Genomic DNA, 20274 nt, shown 5'->3' with positions numbered 1-20274 from the left:
ACATTGAGTAATTCTTATAATTTTAGGAGGGCTTTTGCATCCAACTATCGGTCACAACATTAATCTATCTAACGAAAATCATGAGCGGTACCTTTTACCTTTTGACCATCAATCAAGCCTTATTCTTAACTTTTTAAACTGTGCTTTTGTTGAGAAGATTTTATATTATTTATTAAATAAAAGAAATTACAGTTTCTGTTTCCACGTTGCTTTGTCACTGAATAGACATCTGATGAATAGTTGGACTAATAAAGCCCGTGTGTAATTAAACATCAGCAAAATTTAAAACTTAAGGCAGTTTCTATAGTTTTGGAAATCTTCCATTTAACCTTCCAATGTATATCCAATATCTTACAGATAAACTTTGGTATTTTTAATTTTTTCTATCAATAGAAGAAATGAAATTAATTAAATAACAACTCTAATGATTAAAAATTGAAATAACAAATAAAAAAAGGCTCAGAAAACGACAGTACTTTTTATTTTTTACAAATCAATAAGTGTAATAATTACAATAAGCATGTTCAGCCACTAGACTGTCTGAAAGATTTCGCAGATATTTCCTCCTCATATCTGAGATATGTAATGTCTTTTTCTGCCAATAGAAAACAATATTCTTATAAACAATGTTGAAAATAGTTCAATTTGATAGACATGTAGAAGAAATAATTGGTAAGACTGGAAACTTACTCGATTGGTCGCAAGTATTTGTCAGGCATGGATCGACAATTGCAAAGAAATGTAAACTCCAAACAAGATGAGATCAGCACTGAAGGAAACTAGCCGTGAGGGTGTAGCAATGCTTAAAGGACAGCACCCTCCGCCGCACCGTCTCTAAACTGCGATTATTTTAGGCCTTAGTCTGTATCTGTGAGATACTCGCGCTCGCTAGAAGGTTAAATGTAAGGAAAGCCTCCCAAACAAGACATAAACGTGAACGAAGCTTAAACTGGCATAAAATACAGGCAATTTTGCATGATTTCAGTATAATCTTTGCTTTACTTTATAATTTTGTAATAATAATAATTATCACTCAAGTAGAATGTTATTATGAAGTTTTAAATTTTATTTTTTAGATCTTCAGACCAGAAAATTTGAATTTAAATTTATTATAAATTTGTGTAAGATAGTCAACTGGTAGGTACTACTTGTAAATAATTAAGAAAAAATAATCTGCGTTTACCACAAAAGTTGCAATGTAATATAACAAAGTATTTTTATATCTTCTCGAATCAATATAAATATAGTTAATGATGAATAGTTTAAAACAGGATTGTTATTTTATTTTCCTCCCTCATCATATTAACAACTCTGCGTAGATCCAATTCTTAATATGGCTGATTATATTATTTTATGCACCATGGATTTCTGTTTATGTTTATAGCGGAATTCATGGATCGGCCAATGTTTAATATCTTGGGTTCTACAAAAATAATTGTATCTTTAAATGGAACCTTTCTTTTTTTTCTTTTGACGTGAATACGTCTTTAAATTTGCTATCATATGGAGGCAATCCAAAAAACCTAATGATAACAAAATCGGGGGATACAGTTTGGCATTATAGTTTCGAATCTAACGTCTACATCCAAAACTAAATTAGACCACTGGATAGCTAAAGGATCAAAGAATTCATTACGATAAGCGAGGACTGTGACGCATCGCGCGCGGTGGAGGGGGGAAAATCCGCCATTTTGAGATCACTTTGCTGCGTATCGAGATTTGCAAATGGTATAACTTTTGACTCGGAGAAGCTACGATGTTCGTTTAAGTTTTAATCGTCAGCTGTCGCCACAATCTAACGATTGCGTACAATACATTAGTGTAAAATAGTGACAGTGAATATAATAAGGTGTTAGAATAAAAAAATATACAATGTCGGCCTTTACGCGTCGAAAAGCCAAAACCAAATACAGAGATCGTATACGGTTGGAAAGGGCTTTTCAAGAACAAGAGCGGATCAACGACGGTGTCAGTACATCTGCAGCTGGGGCGGTTGAAATTATGCAAGTGGATGATGAAATCGCTTCTACATCGACAACGGACTGTGTGGGCATAGATTGTGTTCGATCGTCGATTTGTTTCCTTGATTTCATCCTAAATACATAAAAATATTTTATATAAAAAATGTAACCCTTTATGACACAGCCACAGTTTTTTTTTTCTTATCTAATTTCTTCTTTTTTAACGGCTGTTATTTTTAGATAAATCTGCCCTTTCGTTTCCAAGTGCGTCTCTATTTAATTGACCTGTAAACTTCTCTGACTCTCCTCCAAGCTTTGGAGCTTTGGAGCCGGATTTAGAAAGAAAGATTTAGATTCCGGGCAGTCAATTCAAATGCCTTGTTCGTTCTCATATCATCCAATCATTGGGAAATACGAGATTTTAGATAAACAAATATTGGAAGAATTATATTTTTATAATTTATTATGTATATATCACATATATTTATAAATATATTTTAAAATTAAACAAATATTTTCTAAATTATAAAATTCAATGCTTCAACTGTTTATTACATAGTCTTTTTAAATTCTATAAGAAAATAATAAATACAGTTAAATTATTTATATTTTCCTAAATAAAAATACGTACATATATTTTCTATCGCTCTAATTCAAAAAATCATAAGATGAAACATCATCAAATTGTTGCTGTTGTGGACCCGGTTGTCCTTGTAGTACTGTAGTACCTGCACCACGCGGCATCTGTTGTTGCATATTCAATCGATACTGTGGCTGAAAGATACATATTATTTAATTTATTTTTCTTCCATAAAAAATCCATTATCCCTGTTAGTAAAGACCTAAATTAATTATACCTGCTGTAAAAGATGTCTTAAACCAGGATTATTAGAGATAGCAGGTCTCATCATTCTTTGTTGACCAGGTTGGGCTGCAGTGGCAGTGCCAGGCCCACCCATTGCCCCTCTTAATTGTTGCTGTACTTGTTGCTGCTGTTGTTGCTGTTGTTGTAATTGTAACTGAGCACGTAATTTTTGTTGCTCTTGTTGAAATCCTAAAGATGACTATGGAAAACATAACAGTTAAAACTAAATTTATACCCTATACTGCTTTATTTATGTATCATCGTTATTTTTACCTTTATACCTACAATTTATTGGAAAAAAAAATTCACTTCAGTATTTTTGATATATTTATCTCATAAGTAGCCGTTGGCTACAACGTGCGTTCTCCCAAATCCAACTGATCTATACCACACACCAGAGATGGCGAACATTTCTGAGACATGGGTCAAATTTTGTTCATTTTTTTTTTTTAGTACTAGCTCTTGGGTCACTAATGCCCATTTACACAAGAGTTAAGTTTAAAAATTTTAGACTGAATATTTTCAAAATTAAACATCTTTAAAATTCAGTAGGCTTAACGAGGAAAACGGGACGAAACAAGTGCTATGGAAGTCTCTTTTTACAAACGTAACTGAACAAAACCTTACAAAAGTGTGTTTTATCTGAAGAAAAATCTAAATATGGTTATTTGCTTTGGGTTGTCGATGTTTTTAACAAACAAAATATGAGTAAAATTATACATTTTATTTGATATTTTGTAAACACTTTTGCTTTATTTCAAATACTACAAAAGCATTTGCGTTTTAGAACTGTAATGATCAAAGGTTATAAGATAGCATTTAAATTGCTTTTATGTCAATGCTTGATTGAAAAAAATACAGATAGAATACAAATTATCCACACAATTAGAAAATCTAAATCAACCCGCTTAAACAAAGAAATGGTTGCCTAGCAATTGTGGGTCAGTGAAAAAGCTTGAGCGGGGCAGTGTCTGACCCGCGGGTCATAGGTACGCCATCACTGCCATAAACCTTGGCTTTTCCAATGTACTGGGACCACAGTAACATGTTTTTAAAAAGGAAAAATGGAAAAATATGGCAACCAAAATACAAAATAATTCAAAGATGAAAAAAAAAATTGTAGCCGAACAGCGGCTTTGCAGTGAAGAGAAGTGTATCTTTTTTTATTGTTTCAATCAACAATTTACCTTAAAAAACTGATATGTTCGCAATTATTCACTATTTTTTTTAAACTTTACATCTCTTTGGGATAGAATTAGTTGCTCTAGGAAAATTAATGGCTTTTACGGGAAGTATTTTATTTGCGTAAATCGCACAAACAGAAAAATTCATGTTTTAGAACTTTTTACCTCTAACTGCGCCTTATATTGTTCCTGCGCTTGCCCGTGCATGCTCATATTATCTTGTAACGGTTGCATCTTCATCTGATTCATAATCTAAAATGGAATAAAATTACTTGATTACTTATTTTACAAAAAAAAAAAATAACAGTTTAATTACAAATTATTTCTAGATATCTAAAAGTCCCCTATGATGGATATTCCTCAAAGGTTTCTTAGAGCAATAGAGGTGGATGGTGATAAAAAAAGGTACATTAGGAGAAAAGATGCCCCTAGCTCCCTCCTGACAGAAAATAAGAGCTAAAAATAGATTACACAATTTATTTAATAGTATTATTAACTCATGATCGAAATGGTTAGCAAACCCTTCACTAATGGTTACTTCAGGAAAATAGTGAAAAATAGAGAAAGCTGCTCGCAAAAGACAGATTATAACTTTATAGTTACTTTTTTATACTTATTATCCCGTTTATTTGTAAAATCTTAGTTTTGGCAATAATAAAAATTACATAGTTCATATAATTCTGATTTCCATGTCTTTAAAACACTTTATTTTCTCTTGGGACAATCCTAAAAATGTATAAACTTCTTTTAATTTAATAAAAAAAAAAAATGAATTAATGATAAATAAATGCTTCTAGATAATGCAGTGGAAAATTTATAACCCTAAATAAACTAAATTTAAATGAATATAATTTTTTTATTTTTTAAGATATCAACAGATTTTTGATTTATTCATTTTACGTTCCTTATGTTGAGGGGTCAGTATAAGAATGAGATTGGAGGAATGCTCTAGAATAATGAAATGAATACATATTTTTGTTTAAAAAACGTGCAAAAGGAGTTAATAGAAAGTTATTTATGTATTATTACAGTTATTTTTCTTTTTTTTATACCTCAAATTGTTTATATTGGAGTTCTTGTTGTTGAGCAGCTTCTAGATTCTGTCGAAGTCTTTGTATCTTGACAAGATTTTCTTGGCGAGCATCAACCATATGGTTTGAACCAAAAGGGCCGCTCTAAAATTAGAAGAAACGATTATATCAACACTACTAACGCACTTATACGTTATACTTATATCGTATAATTACTTAGGCAGACGGTTTTTTTTAAACATGCCAAGATGCATTTTATTTATCCTGTTATCTTGAAAGAAGTTTTTATTAATAAAAATGCTTTTGTATCTATCTGATCATATAAATGTATTAACCAACAAACGCGCACCTGACTTGTAACCTGGGGCTGTTGCTGGGGTTGATTTTGTTCTTGTTGCATTGTTGCCATCATTTGTGCCCCACCAGAACCAACAGCAGCACCAAGTGTGCTTGCTAAAACAAATAAATTTTACTAAACAATTTTTTATTTGAAAGCAAATTCGATACAAATGTCAATTTAACTCTCTTTTTATGAGACTAGGATAACGACGGATGAGAATTAGTTTTTATGCACTTTGAAATTCACCTTAGAAGTGATTTAAATTCATTCAAGAGGATCGAAAAGGCACTGGACATGATTCCAATTTCGAAACCAGCCAGCCTATTTTTGTTCAGTAAACTTGACTGCATTTAAGAGAGTTAAATCACAAATTAATAAATCAGTTCATTCGCATCTTCGAAACATAAATCATTGATTATAAATAAAACATACTAATTGTTTGCTGCTGTTGAGAAATCGGAGGTTGTTGCAACATTCCTCCCATAGATGTCTGAGGATTCGCTGGTTGAGGAGCTACCATTGGAGGTCCTGGAGCAGGTTGGCCGGCTTGGCCTCCAGCCTAAATGTTATTGATTTATTGTACTTAAGATATATTCGTATATACTTGTAGTACTTTAATTCTTGTTTTATATGAATTACCTGTCTATTAAGTGCATTAGTAGTTTTCTGTTGTTGTATAACTTTTCTTAGACGATCAACGAAACCAGTTTGATCATTCGGTATAAAGCCTAGATAAGCTCTTTTATCAGGCGTATAAAGTAATATAAGCACTTTCAGATCGCAATGAGGAATTGGTGGTAAATTAGTAAAATGAACGCACCCTGCCTGCAAAAAGGAAAAAAATTGAATACTTTTTTCAACAGAAACGTAAAATACACCAGAGGTATTTCAAAAAAAAGATCAGATAAATTTATATCATTGATGGCGAGGTATCATCTTTTATTTGTTTAATTGGCAATAAAAGACTCCTCGAGCCGACTCAAATATCCATTCTCTCATCATTTCTAAAATAACAATAAAATAAGAAAGTAGTGGTTCAGCCTTAAATTAGATCAGTGGTGAAGAAGTATTTCCATTTTAGTTTCTAAGATATACGGGCCACCAGAATCGCTACAGATCTTTAGGCGGGCAGTCCAAGCTCAATCTGCATATTTACAATTAAACTACTTTTTCCGAACGCGCAACAGTATAAATTGAAAGTTACCAGAAGTCCTGTGTGAGATGCGTTAGCAGAGGGAATGGAGACATAAATCATTTACAATTTAAATGCTTCAAAAAATATAGATAAGTTTATAAAAGGACTATTCAGTGCATCATGATTTACCTGTAGCGCTCAAAGTATTTCAACTAAAATGAATCCAAACACTGGGCAAAGCATTTAAAAATTCATTAGAGGAAATAAAATTATAATATAAGGTTCATAAGGCAGTGGGACTTTGTAGTTTCTCCTCTGATTTCACACACATAATATATATATGTATACATACAATATATATATATATTACGCGTGTGAAATCAGAGGAGAAACTACAAAGTCCCACTGCCTTATGAACCTTATATTATAATTTTATTTCCTCTAATGAATTTTTAAATGCATATATATCATATATATATATATATATATATATATATATATATATATATATATATATATATCATATATATATATATATATATATATATATATATATATATATATATATATATATGATATATATGATACACAGTACCACAATTACACATCATCGTCATCGTATTGTGCATTAAACATTTAATTATTCAGTTACCGTGTGTTTTTTCTAGGAAAGAATGTATCTGTAAGCAAGTATCATACTTCGATGACGTCACGGAGAAGAAAAAAAATGTAAGAGGTTGTAGAGCGATTATTCATTTAAAAAAATGTATCAACACTGAAAAAGATAGGGTTAGTTCTTTCTTCTACCCATAACTTAGCAATTAGAGGTATTAGAGAGCAACAATAGCGATAAATAGCCAATATGTTGATTTTTCAGGTCTCAGAAAAAAAAAGAGGTGCAAAGGTTAAGGTGTAAACAAAGACACTAAAATAGATAAATATAATAAAATAAAACTTACAAATCCTGTACTCATGACTTTGGTAAGCGCTTCAAGTGCTTCGCACTGCTGAGGATGGAATAAAACTGACTTAGAATTTTTAAGGTAAGCTCCTCCAATGTTTCCTATTAACTGCTTTGGCATTAGTTGCATAATTAACTTTTGTGGCCATAAATCTGCTTTCCTGTTCATTAAAATTTATTATTTATAAGATGTTATACTGATATCATTAATAAATTATTAATTCTAATTACAATATCTCTTTATTCTAATTACAATATTAGCTGTGAATGTAAATCTTCGTCTAGATTCATTTGTACAAATCTTATAACGTAGCCATTGTGGGCAAAATCCTTATACTATGCCTTATTGATCCTTAATGATTTGATCAATCGATTTTTTGTTTAGTTAACTATCATCTATCTTAGATGAAAATTGAAATAATAATAATAATTAACAGTGAAATTTCATTTCTCTCGCAAAAAACGGACTTTGTATTCTAGAGATATTTTACCGTCTTACTTCTTTCAACTGTGCAATTTATAGTTTAGGGAGTAATTGATAAACCTTAGATGCATTAATGAAGATTTTGTAAATGTTTTACTATTTTTCTGTATAATTGAAATATACCTAAACATAGAAAACTTATTTATTTAAATTTATAAAATAAAAAAAACTGTCGGTATTTTTACAATCTTGACCCTATATTTATAGTAAGGATATATATATAGTAATTTTGAACACTTACAGTTCAGGTTCCCCATCTCTAGCGGTAGTAGACACAGAACAGGGAACATGTCTGGTTAATTTTTGAGAATCTGTAGGATGCTTCTTATCAATATATTCCAAGATACCTTGCCATATTGTAATTCTATCTCTTGAAGTCTATAACAAAAAAAATGTAACAAAGACAATAAAAAGATATTTATAAGCAGGTGATTTGCATAAGAATATTAACAAAATTTACAACCGAATGTGAATTTAGAATCATAATATGTGGGTGAATAAAACATTTTATTCATATTCCTAAGAAATATATTCATAAAAAATAAGTTTTTAATGAATTCTTATCAGTTATTTCTTCTATTAAGACTTAAATGAGCAGTTGATGGCTCTTCCCAACTGTTCCACATTACAAAGTATTTGATAAGTTCTTCATTTCATTTGTAGGTGTCATAAAGTACGTTAACTAAGACTCGACCAATTTCTTAGCTTTCCTTTTTTTTAACTGTTAGAATGTTAGGAGGTTTCACCTAATGGTTTGGTGTTCATGAAAAGGTTATTGGACATTAATAGAACTAGAGAAATTGTCGCTTAAAAAAAATAAAAATAAATAGGCATTACTTTGCTGCTAACCTCTTGACCAGCTGAAACCTCAAGCTAACCTCAGATATCGTAGAAAAAAAAAAGCGACAAAAAAAATGGTTTTATATTTAAGACTCTTTAACTATTTTGGTGAGAAGTAATTCATCATTAAATACTCAAGAGTGGTAGCAGTTTTAGCAAAGGTTAGACAAAGCAAGTTTGCTTGAAAAAGAAACAATCAAATTGCAAAAAAATTTCTAGTCGCAAAAGGTTGAGAATGGGTTACAAAATAACTTACATATATCGTATCAATAAAAAAGTTAAGTTGCAAAAAATTTTACTTGGGGATTTAAAAGCCACAAAATATGCATATCATGCAATAAGTTACATTTGAGAAATCGCAAAAAAATTAAAAATTAAAAATTAAAAATACACCAATTGAAACTATTAGTACATTTTTTTTCAAAATCTATCGTGCAGGAGTCCAAAAAATTATACTGTTACTAAGATAAAAGGTTAAGTTTTAAGACAAAACAAAATAATGCATTCTATGTTTTTTTTTTCAAATTTAACATTCAAGGCATGTAAAAAAATTTAAATAAATTAAAAATTGATATATATATCCTTATTTAAACATTTCAGTGGTTTAAAATCCTTGAAATAATAATATTAATCTAAATACTTAATTCTCAGATTTAATATGAGTTTTATTCCACATGCAACTCCTAAAGGGGAGCGTATTTACACAGTTTGTTAAGCAACTTTAATAGTTCAATTTAAAAAAAAAAAACAAGAAGAAACAGAGGTTTATAAAGTTGATAACCTTAATTAATCTTCCCAAATAGAATACTACACCAATATATTTAATGTCTTATAATACAGTACAACCTCGATTAACCGGGATTCGGATTAACTGGGATCATGTTGAGTCATCATAAGAACACCTGGATCGGCGTCGAAACAAAAGTTAATTTTCGGTGGCGACAGGAAAATTTGTGGCAGCAACTCTTTTATACCTGATTTTCTTGAAGGGTCATTATGTATGTAGGTATGTATGTAAAAACCCAAAATACGATGCAATTAGTACTGAATTTCTAGGGATTTACCACAGTATTACAAAAGATCTTACAACAGACCATGGGATTTAAGTGTCGTAAATGGTTGATTTTCAACTTTACGGTTATATGTAATATTTTTATGTATAATTATCGGCATTATACTGTGTATTCGGCCTAACCGGGATTTCAGTTTTCCGGGATGGGTATAGCCGGAGGTCAGCCCGGTTAATCCGAGGTTGTACTGTATTATACAAAAAAGGATATGCCCTTTATTTTAAAGAAGATTTGAGAATACTACCTTTTATAGAAAAAAGAAAAAAAAATTGTCAAAGTGAGTGTTTTTTAATGTTACACTTTTTAGTGTAATTTTTGACGATCAATCCTTATACAACTTTCCTAACGGACAGTTTAATTAAGTACTGCGAGGCTAATCTATTACAGTAAGATTGAGTTGGAAATAGAGTCTTCTCCTACTTAATGCACAGCTTCTTGTAGACTTGCAAAGTAACATTGTGTAAGGACGGTGGGCAAGATTAAAGATTTATATTTTAACAAGCTTATATGGCAGAGTTAAAGTTGGTTGGTACGAATGCGATCTGAATATTCAAATTCGAAAGTGGCAGATTCGTAAACTATTTAGAATATTACTAAAATGTTCGAACTGGATTATTGGAGACTACTGGATTAAAATGTCTGACTGTCCACCCTTTTGACATCTTCATCTTGGGGTCTTTCAAATGATCGTCTAGAGGGAAAAGCTATTTCACTTGACTTCTTGTGGCATACACGCTCATCTAATTTTTTTTTTGTGGTGAGATAAACCGACTGGCATATTAAGTTAAAGCAGTACCGTAGTGTTGTGTATTCTCTGCCCTAATAAAACCATTATAACCTGCCACTATACTACCCTCCGCCATTATGATATGTTTTTAAAATAAATAGCAAGGTAAAACAGCTTACAAGGTGCAAGAAATCAAATTTAGAAATCTAATAAATCTACTTCAACAAGTCAAATACAGAAATCTTATTTATTTCGAAGCAACAAATATAATGAAAATAATGGTTTAAACTTTAATTTACGTAGCCTAAAATGTAAAATGAGATCAATTGAAATAATGTCTTCTAAAATTTATAGCTAAAGCACAGTTGTTTAGGCATAGCGAAAAAAAAAAACATTTAAAAATATATATATATATTGAATCAAAAGCGCCGTGCAGCCATTTCTATCACAAGAATATGGTTCTATTAAAAAATAGAAGCTAAGGAAGAGAATTTGCTGATTTTTTAAAATCAATTTAAGTATAGAGTAACAACTTACTCAGGTATCAATAGATTACTACAAACTAATTTCATAAAATAAGGTGTTATTATTGCATAAAATAGTTTACGAGTACACTAAGTAGATTTGCTGTGACATATTGTGACATATACTCACTAGATAATACCTATTGAAAGGTACTGATTGACAGTCAGACTGACTGACCTGGGACTGCTGTGGTTGTTGCTGACCAAGTGGAGTACCTTGCTGCTGTTGTTGTTGCATTACAGTAGATGGTGTCATCTGTTGACTTTGGGCAAGAAGATTTGGCTGTGGCATAACTACAGCCACGTTTTGTTGTTGTCCCATCAAACCTAGTAAGAAATAAATGAAATTTTGGTGGGCAAAGGATTAAAATAACATGATTAAAAAAGAAAAGAAAAGTACATTCTCAATTTATTTGATGAATTAGGACTTCATCAATATTCAACAAAGATGTACCAGAAATAAAGTGTTCTGAAATTATCTTCTGTCCACTTAATAAGTTATGAACTTTCGCTTTTTTATGTGGCTAACGAATTCAGCAGTAAATTCTAGGAAATGGAAAAATAAAAAAATTAGAAGGCTTACCGCAACACAGATATGGGTGTCACAAGAGAGTTGACGTCTTTTTTGGAGAAATTATGTACTACAACTTCATACCTTTTTATTAATGACATTACATGTATCAAAAGCCTCAAAGAAATGAAAAAGTATTAATGTAACCAATTTTCCAACCTTGAGTACTAGGAGGCATAGCTTGCTGTGGTCCTCCAATACCTTGCTGAGGAGCTCCCATCACACCTGGTACTCCTTGTACACCTTGAGCACCTAGCATTCTCAATTGCTGTTGTTGTTGACTTGCTGCCACTTGCTGTTGAGCTGCAGCCTGTTGGTTCTGTTGTTGTACAGCTTGTTGTTGGGTCTGCTGTTGCTGCACGGTCTGCTGTTGGCTTAGTGTAGATGCTACTGGATTTAATCCTGCTGAATCTGGCAAAACAGAGAGAAAAAGGATTAATAAAATTAATTTTCCATTCTATTTTGTTATCCAATTTTTGACGATCAACCCTTATACAACTGTCCTACCAGACAGTTTTAATCAGAATAAACAAAACCTACAAATTTGAAATGGTAAAAAAAATTTAATGAAAGGTAAAGAGTAAAAAAATTTTGTTGGTCAACAATATTTAGATAAATCTATTTCTTTTCAAGTTGTAAGAATTTTTTCTGAAATAAGATTGAGTGGCCCTTATGTTACTAAATTTAAAATCAATAATGTCATGTATACAATCAAACCTAAAAGTCATTGTTTAATGTGTAATCAGAATGAACCGGAAACATTAATTCACCTGTTTATCAGCTGTCCAGTCTATGAAAGTTTCAGAACCCACTCCATATAAATAAATATAATAATCCTAAAGAACTTTGTAAATTAATTAATAATTTTGAAGAGAAAAATATGTACACAATTTTTAATTATTTAAAAAAAGTTTTAAAATTAAGATCTTCTAGTCTACAAGGTTTATAAAGTAAACATGAACTTGGAACTCCTTTGTAACAGATACATTGTATCTTTATACAAATAAAGTTTGATTGATTAATTGAGTAAAAAAATTGCAAAGTGTAAAAGCAAGCGCGAGGGACTTAAACTGACTCAACCATTGCGTTAATAATAATAATAATAACAACAACAATAATAATAATAATAGCGTACTGGACTCCCTCGCGGAGGTCCCGGATTCGAATCCAGCAGCTGACCCTTAGATTTTCTCTTCCTAGGAGCTTCTTACAGCTCACTGTCTGGTGATGGACAGTGTTGTCTGTATCTGAAAAAAGCTCCGGGCACCGATAAATAACCTTAGATGTTGACGCGCCTTAAATCATTAAAAAAAAATATTAATAATAACAATAAAAGTAAGTAATTGCTTCATGAAAGCCTTTTTTTTTGTCATTTTCCGTCTTAAAGAAAATTTTTCAGACCCTGTGGTACATTCAGCCGATTATTTGTGTACTTATTTGAATAAAATTAAGAAGGACTTTCCATGCCTTCTCCTTCTAAGTACACAAAAACGAATATTCTCCTAACCGAGCTATTTTCCAACGAAACATGTAATCCCAGTGGAGATGGGGGTGAAAATTTATTCATGCTTTGAGGACTTACTGTTAAACTGAGGTGGGATCGCAGTTGGTGGCCGGTTAAGTTGTTCTATTAGCGCAGAACCTGGTCCTGGGTACCGTGGTCCTTGAGGTGGCATCATGGGCCAACGGGAGGTAGCTCCTGGTCTTACACCATATGCTGGAGGGAAACCCCGACCTGCAACAGGTGTTGGGGGAGGACCTGTTGTAACAACTCCAACTCCAGTTCCAGCAGGACCAGTCTGTAACGGATGGTTGGTATAACAAAATAGTAAAATATAATTATATCACAAACAAAAAAAGGTAACAAAAAAAAACCTGCATAATTGTTGGTTGAGTTTGTACAACAGGTTGAACAGGCTGTGGAGCAGGTCCACCAGATGCCATTGGACTGCCATGTGATGGTAAGGGTGATGATAAAGATGCAACATTGATATTATGTGCAGCTGTGGCTGTACTGGCCGCCGCGGTGCCAGCACCGCCGGTAGGACTGACTGGTCTTTCTTTTAGGCTGGTGAATGAAATTAAATTTCCAATAACTCTTCAAAATAGAGAAAAACAAAAAGAAGAAAAGATAAAGGATAACAAACAACATTTACCTGAAACCTTTAAGTAAAACTAGATGTCTAGGATCTTTGGCATAATTCTTGTTCTGTGACGCACTCAGATCGCCTCCAGCTTTTTCAAAGAGTTTAAACATTGCAGGGATCTTTCTTGGAGATAATATTGAAAGATGAACATTTCTCTAAAAACAAAAACAAAAAATTGTACAATAATAATAAAAAAATAAAAAGATGCAAGAAAATCTCTTTTTCAAAACAAAACATGCTAGAAATTTCTCAAATAATATTTCAAGTAATAATTTGTTTGTACACTTACAAAGAAAAAAAAAAAAAAAACCAACTGTGGCTGTGTCATAGACACGGCCGTGTGTTGTACATGAATACGTTTACATAACGGGTTATATTTTTTATATAAAATATTTTTATTTATGTATTTAGAATAAAATCAAGGAAACAAATCGACGACCGAACACAATCTATGCCTATACAGTCCGTTGTCGATGTAGAAGCGATTTCATCATCCACTTGCATAATTTCAACCGCCTCAGCTGCAGATGTACTGACACCGTCGTTGATCCGCTCGGTAGCATTCATTCTTTTACGTTCCCGGCACAGCTTGACTCGGTCATATAGTGTTTTATTATTACCATTTGATTGTTCTTGAGAAGCCCTTTCCAACCGTATACGATCTCTGTATTTGGTTTTGGCTTTTCGACGCGTATAGGCCGACATTGTATATTTTTGATATCTTTTTATACTAACACCTTATTATATTCATTGTCACTATTTTACACTAATGTTTTTTATACAATCGATAGATTGTGACGACAGCTGACGATTAAAACTTCACCGAACATCGTAGCTCCTCCGAGTCAAAAGTTATACTAATTGCAAATCTCGATAAACAGCAAAATGATCTCAAAATGGCGGCGCTTCCCCATCCACAGCGCGCGATGCGTCACAGTCCTCGCTTATCGTAATCCAGTGGTCTAATTTAATTTTGGATGTAGACGATAGATTCGAAACTATAATGCCAAACTGTATCCCCCGATTTTATTATCATTAGGTTTTTTGGATTGCCTCCATATGATAGCAAATTTAAAAACGTATTCACGTCAATAAATTTTTTATGTTTAAAACAAATCGGGAAAATTTGTTTTCTTTATTTAGAAATTTAAAATCTATATAAAATATGTATTATTTTGTGGAAGTAAGGTCTTAAACTCATATATTCTTCAATTCTTTCAGAAATAAATATTTTGGTCGGTTGGTTGAAAGTGGTCAGGGTAGTAGATTTGTTTGCCTGAGGAATACACTCCACCCAAAGAGAAAGAACGAAATTACTCTCTCAGTCGGCGCTGAAACGGTGGCTGCCCTCTGGTGGCTTTGGGGCCTGCTAGAGAGCTTTGGCCAGCGTAAATACCAGAACTATTGGTTAGTTGTTACTAGGGTGTTACAATAAATCCTTAACAGTAGCGTGAATGTGAGCTGCATGGCTCACTCCCAATTTTTACATATTCTATTTTATAGCTTTAAATCTTACCTCATTTAGAAGACTAGCCAACTGTTCAGCTGTATTGCCAGTAAACGCTTGATTCTCAACAACTGGCATCATGTATGGAGGTGAATTTGATATGAGTATACAGTGTCTCTGCGGTGCTAAACCAGGTTCTCTACGTTGCTGAAGATCATCAAGACAAATTAAACTGGAAGCAAGGCCTTCAGCAACGTTGGCGTGTGATTCACCACGTCCTCCAACTAATCTATTAACCAATCATACTTAAAGTTTTATTTTTTCTCCTAAAGACATTTCAAAGCGTACTTTATCAGACAGAACAAAGCAGTGAAGACCACAACAATGACGAACCTTTTCTACATCACTTCTCTGCAGAACAACCAGTCTCATCGACTACTCTTTCTAAATTCTCTTTTATAATCAAATCGCTCCCCAGCAAAAAAGGAAGGTGACGACTTAATCCCAAATACTCTACTCAAAATCTACCAGCAAAAAGTATTGCTTTCCTAACGAGTCTTTTTAATGCATGCCTCCGTTTGGGATATTTCCTCAAAAGCTGGAAAAATGCGGTAGTAACAGTAGACTATGAAGCTTGAAAGCCGAAAAGTGATAACAATAGCTACCGCCCAACACGTCTCTTAAAATCTTTGTCTAAACTTCTGGAAAAAATAATGTACCTAATAATCCTACACTTGACTGAACACATCATTACACGTTTCGGATTAGACCAAAACATTCGCCAGTACACCAACCTATACGAGTTACAGAACGCATCGTACATCACTTCGAGGACAACTACATTTCTTGATGTTAACTTCCGCCTTTGACCCTGTTTGGCACTCAGGACTACATTACAAACATAGAGACACTAACGCACTAGACTGTATTACTTATATCATTGAATCATTTCTTCAAAACAGAACATTCCAGGCTAGACTTAACAACACGTACAGTACTCACTTAAACTCATATGACCAAACTAACAGACTTCTTCTACACCCTCCAAACAATGCCATCCACATCTCACTACCACCTTCCACCATGAAGAAGACTGATACCAAAAACATATAAAGAAACTTTCAAGAACTCCATTTGGAATATGTAACAATATGTGTAATGCTATAAGGGAGCTTGCCCATAATTAATTTGTAACTACATATATAAAATAAAAATGCTAATTTTTAACATATTGTTAAGAAAAATAAGTACATACTCTATTTTGTCGAGCATTTGCAACACTTTATGAGGGTTGGAATATGGTCCGTAAATATCAGTACTTGGGCTAGGTAACCTGTCGGCTGCGTGGTAAACAACGATTCCATACAGAGCACTCGTACTCTATCAAACAATTCGTAAAATTATTTTCTTCTATAATATGTGCTGTCTTAAATACGTATTATATCTTTATACTTACTTCACAAACATAATCTCTTTCTTCTAGATTTCCTTGATTAAAATATCTAAAAAAGAAAATGGAAGTACAATACGAAGTACTTAAGAAGTTTAAAAGAAGTAATATATTAATGAAATAAATGTATTAATAAGAGTACTAACTCTAAAGTAGGTATGATGTAATTAGTTTTTATGTCATTCAAGTAAGCTCCATTGATCGCTGTTCCTTCGATTATAAAAATGACATCTGCCAAAGCACAAATTTCAGAGGATGCTACAACCATTTTCTCTCTAAATTTCAATATGCTCAGGAACTAATGAGAACGAAATACAATTTCCATCTTCTCCAACTATAACAAAGCTTCATATTGAAATTTACAGAATTAATGCTAAGTAACAACCGGGCAATCTTTATAATGGTATGGGAAATTACAATAATTTCCCATTGTTCTTCTTGGGAGATACTAAAATAAACAACTCGTAGCAAACGAAAAAAACAAGTAAGGTTATGTTCTTAGACTCACTGTCCGGCCGTAGTTAAAATCCTGCTACTTTCATTGCTTAGCAACTCCCCATTCTTCCAAGCATTATCCCCAGTTCCAATAAATAATAATTTACTTTTTAAGTAATTTTTATTAATGTCCATGAATTTCACTTCATTGTTAAGAGATATACAAAATAATATTTTCTTAAAATAATGAAATCAATTACTCTATGCTGTCAGTTTTTGTCAAGTACAAGAGAACGAATTTAATGTAAAAATAATGCTCTGTAAGGCATTGACAAAGAGGTGGGAAACAAAAAATGGAGGGAAGTATAAAAGTTAATGTAAAATTTAAAAACTTTTTGTTTAAGGCAAACAGTTTTTTCTTACTGAACGTTTGTAAAATATAGTGATTTCGGTTCACATAACCATTAAGAAACTATCAAATAATTTTTAAAAATGAATTTTTTTCCGTTAATAATAAATAAATAGACTTTAGAAGAATAAATAAATACATAGAAAATTTGTAAAATTATATTTTTCTCTCATATAGGTGTTAAAATAATGCCTATTTCAATAGTTTGTACAGAAATTTTAATAATATAGAAATCCTTTTTTTTTACCTAATGTCCTAGGATAAATTCATAAGAAAGTTCTAGGATTCTCTGAGATGTATAATTTCCAGGAAGGAGATGTGATGGTCATACTCTATTTTGTTTATATTATTGCAAATTACTGTTAGAAGATGGGTGGTGAGGAACTTCAAAAATTAGCATTGTATCATAACATAGTAATGCCCAAAATGAAATCTTAATTAATGTTCAGTATTTCCCTCCATTCCCTTAGCTTCAATATTATGAGGATTTTTATTATAACATCATAGAGTTTTCCTTCCAAAATAGATTCAGAAGTTATATATTAAGTTTCCTTTTCAAAAAAGATTTAGTTTTATAACAATTTCCACACAAAATACTATGGGGATTAGATGTTTGTTTACTGGGTTAAAAATAAGTACTTAAAAGTATACCAGAATCTTCTAGCCAAATGAGTAACCAACTTGTTGCTTATTTTGGCAAGTTTCCGCTGGCCTATGAAACACTACGTATTTATTAATGCAATTCGAGTACTTAAAAACACTGTTAAAGATTGAACTTAGTATGCCTAATTATTTCTCCCATTTACCTAGACCTAGAGAATGTATGTAGACGAGCTGATATACACGTGCGCAATAGAGACGCTTCTCTAGCCAACACGTGGGGTGAGTTGGGAGGTGGATAGATATCAGTTCACTCTAGATCTATACCGTTCCCATAACAATACAATCATAACTCCTCCACAAGTACCCGTCTGCTACTGCGTAATGTTGCCTGCATACCTTCACCTCATCCTTATATTCTCAAGGGGTTTGACCTGAAATCTGTCTATCTGAATTCTGAACACACTTTGCGCAGCTATTCTAACCAGGTTAACTAGATAGAGATCAACATACAACTGAATATAATTTGCGTTACACTCCAGTATAGTTTGTACAGTATAAGATCAGATCTTTTGTTTATTTTTCTTGAAGATAAAAACAAGAAAGATGAAATATTTTTAATTCGCAAAATCTGCTTTCACTAGAGGCTACATTTTTTTTATGCGATTTCATTCCGATTTCTTTTAAATTCTGATGCAGCTTAAAGACCAAATAGAACGCCCTAAATTTTCTTCATTGAAAGTCGCTGTGTTCAATATGAATACACAAGTCAGATCGAACCTGATTAATAATATAGCTTTATCAGGCAACTCTACCTCAAGCTCGAACCAAAATAGGAGCATCTCCAATAAAACATCTGCTCTCTAAATTTGAAACTTCGATTAGGTTGCGAAGGATTAGACGGCCCGACTCATACGTTAGCATGATTATGTTTATTAAAAAAGTAAGCCCATTTTTTAAATCAAAAAATTCTTTTACTAATAACTTATAAAGCTAAGAATCTAGTGTGGAAATTTAAAAACAATACAGTACCTAAAATGAACATTTAGAGTGAAAGTTATTAACGAATCAACTCCCGTTTCTAAATGCAACACATAACTACGTGATACTGATGCAACACATACTGGAAGTGATTAAAAATTAACTTGGTTTATCAGGTGTCAAAAAGTCTCTTTAATCCTCTAGAATAAATTTGTAGAAGACTGGTATTAAACAAAAAAAAAACGAACTACATACTCCTTAATACTACAATTATAATAATTAAGTTTAAAATCAAAAAGATCAGCATCAACTGTTGCAGTGGCGCACTAGAATTTTGTTTAAAGAAGTACAAACGTTAGTTTCTCATTTAAAAATCATTCATTTTATTTTGAATACAATGTAACCACTTTCTTAAGTTTCTGAGAATATATTTAGCTGCATAATGTATTAAAGATTTAAAATTAACAACAACAATAATAGATCAAGTTATTAATTTAAACATTAATCGTTGAACTTGAAACATACGGCTCTGTGAAACAGAAAAAACAGTGGTAGCCAGGTTGTACGACCCTAATATGAGATATCTATCTTAGAAAGCTTAGGAAAACTAGCAACTTTATCTCACAGAATTAATAGTGTTACAATTGTGCTAGGTTGATGTTACAAGAGAGCTCGATTAGTTATGAAGTCTTACGAAATTATTTCCAGGTTAGTGTGGGATTATAGACTTCCTGACGTGTGTTGTTACTTATTTTTATGGATGCCTGGACGATAGACTGAAGAAAATTTCAACAAGACCGGTCGGCCAATCAGATGTTCATAATTTCTTGATGGTCTCTGTATACTAAGCACATGCATCGCATTGTTCTCAAAATGATTAGCCTAGGTTTGCATTAAATAAAAAGTAATGGAGCTGTTCATGTTGGAGACCTTTATTATGTGTGAGTGAATGATGTTTATGGCGGAGAGTTCTCATGCGTTTGAGCTTTATCAAGGGCCCTTCTCCAAACGCTTAAGTGCAAACAGCCTGGAAGTGCTTCAGTAGATCTATTGAATTGAACTTAGGTCAACCCTAACAGAATAATTAATTAATAATCTAAAGTTACGTCCAA

General features: G+C 32.3%; 1 protein-coding gene across 4 annotated transcripts; it reads right to left on the bottom strand.

Annotated features, from left to right (window-relative positions):
- Positions 1-2393: 2393 nt before the first annotated feature.
- On the bottom strand, positions 2394-18374 carry MED25 (Mediator complex subunit 25). Of its 4 annotated transcripts, none has more exons than XM_074140437.1 (19): positions 18233-18374; positions 16884-17071; positions 16744-16789; positions 16543-16667; positions 15357-15576; positions 13850-13995; positions 13569-13761; positions 13276-13492; positions 11853-12104; positions 11253-11449; positions 8203-8339; positions 7476-7638; positions 6021-6206; positions 5814-5940; positions 5391-5494; positions 5063-5185; positions 4176-4262; positions 2819-3025; positions 2394-2735 (listed from the first exon to the last, which is right to left on the bottom strand). In XM_074140437.1, exons 2-19 carry the CDS (start codon positions 17003-17005, stop codon positions 2610-2612), a joined length of 2778 nt encoding a protein of 925 aa, XP_073996538.1. In that variant the 5' UTR covers positions 17006-17071; positions 18233-18374; the 3' UTR covers positions 2394-2609. The 4 variants fall into 4 exon arrangements, with proteins under 4 accessions (XP_073996538.1, XP_073996539.1, XP_073996537.1 ...); XM_074140438.1 differs by lacking the exon at positions 18233-18374 and adding an exon at positions 17829-17938; XM_074140436.1 differs by lacking the exon at positions 18233-18374 and having other exon boundaries at positions 16884-17319.
- Between the last annotated feature and the right edge of the window lie 1900 nt (positions 18375-20274).

Source organism: Rhodnius prolixus, unplaced genomic scaffold, assembly GCF_049639745.1.
Source record: "Rhodnius prolixus isolate KJV_2025 unplaced genomic scaffold, Rpr scaffold_6, whole genome shotgun sequence".
Taxonomy (NCBI): domain Eukaryota; kingdom Metazoa; phylum Arthropoda; class Insecta; order Hemiptera; family Reduviidae; genus Rhodnius; species Rhodnius prolixus.
This window is presented reverse-complemented; position numbering and strand designations above follow the sequence as displayed.

Bases quoted from the DNA above. Each gene is read 5' to 3' on its own strand.
- MED25 (XM_074140437.1), bottom strand. From the start codon at position 17,005: ATGGTTGTAGCATCCTCTGAAATTTGTGCTTTGGCAGATGTCATTTTT. The intron at 7,639-8,202 runs GTAAGTGTTCAA...TTTAATGAACAG, and splicing joins AGAGATGGGGAACCTGAACT to GAAAGCAGATTTATGGCCAC. The intron at 3,026-4,175 runs GTAAAAAGTTCT...TGTTTTCCATAG, and splicing joins AATATAAGGCGCAGTTAGAG to TCATCTTTAGGATTTCAACA.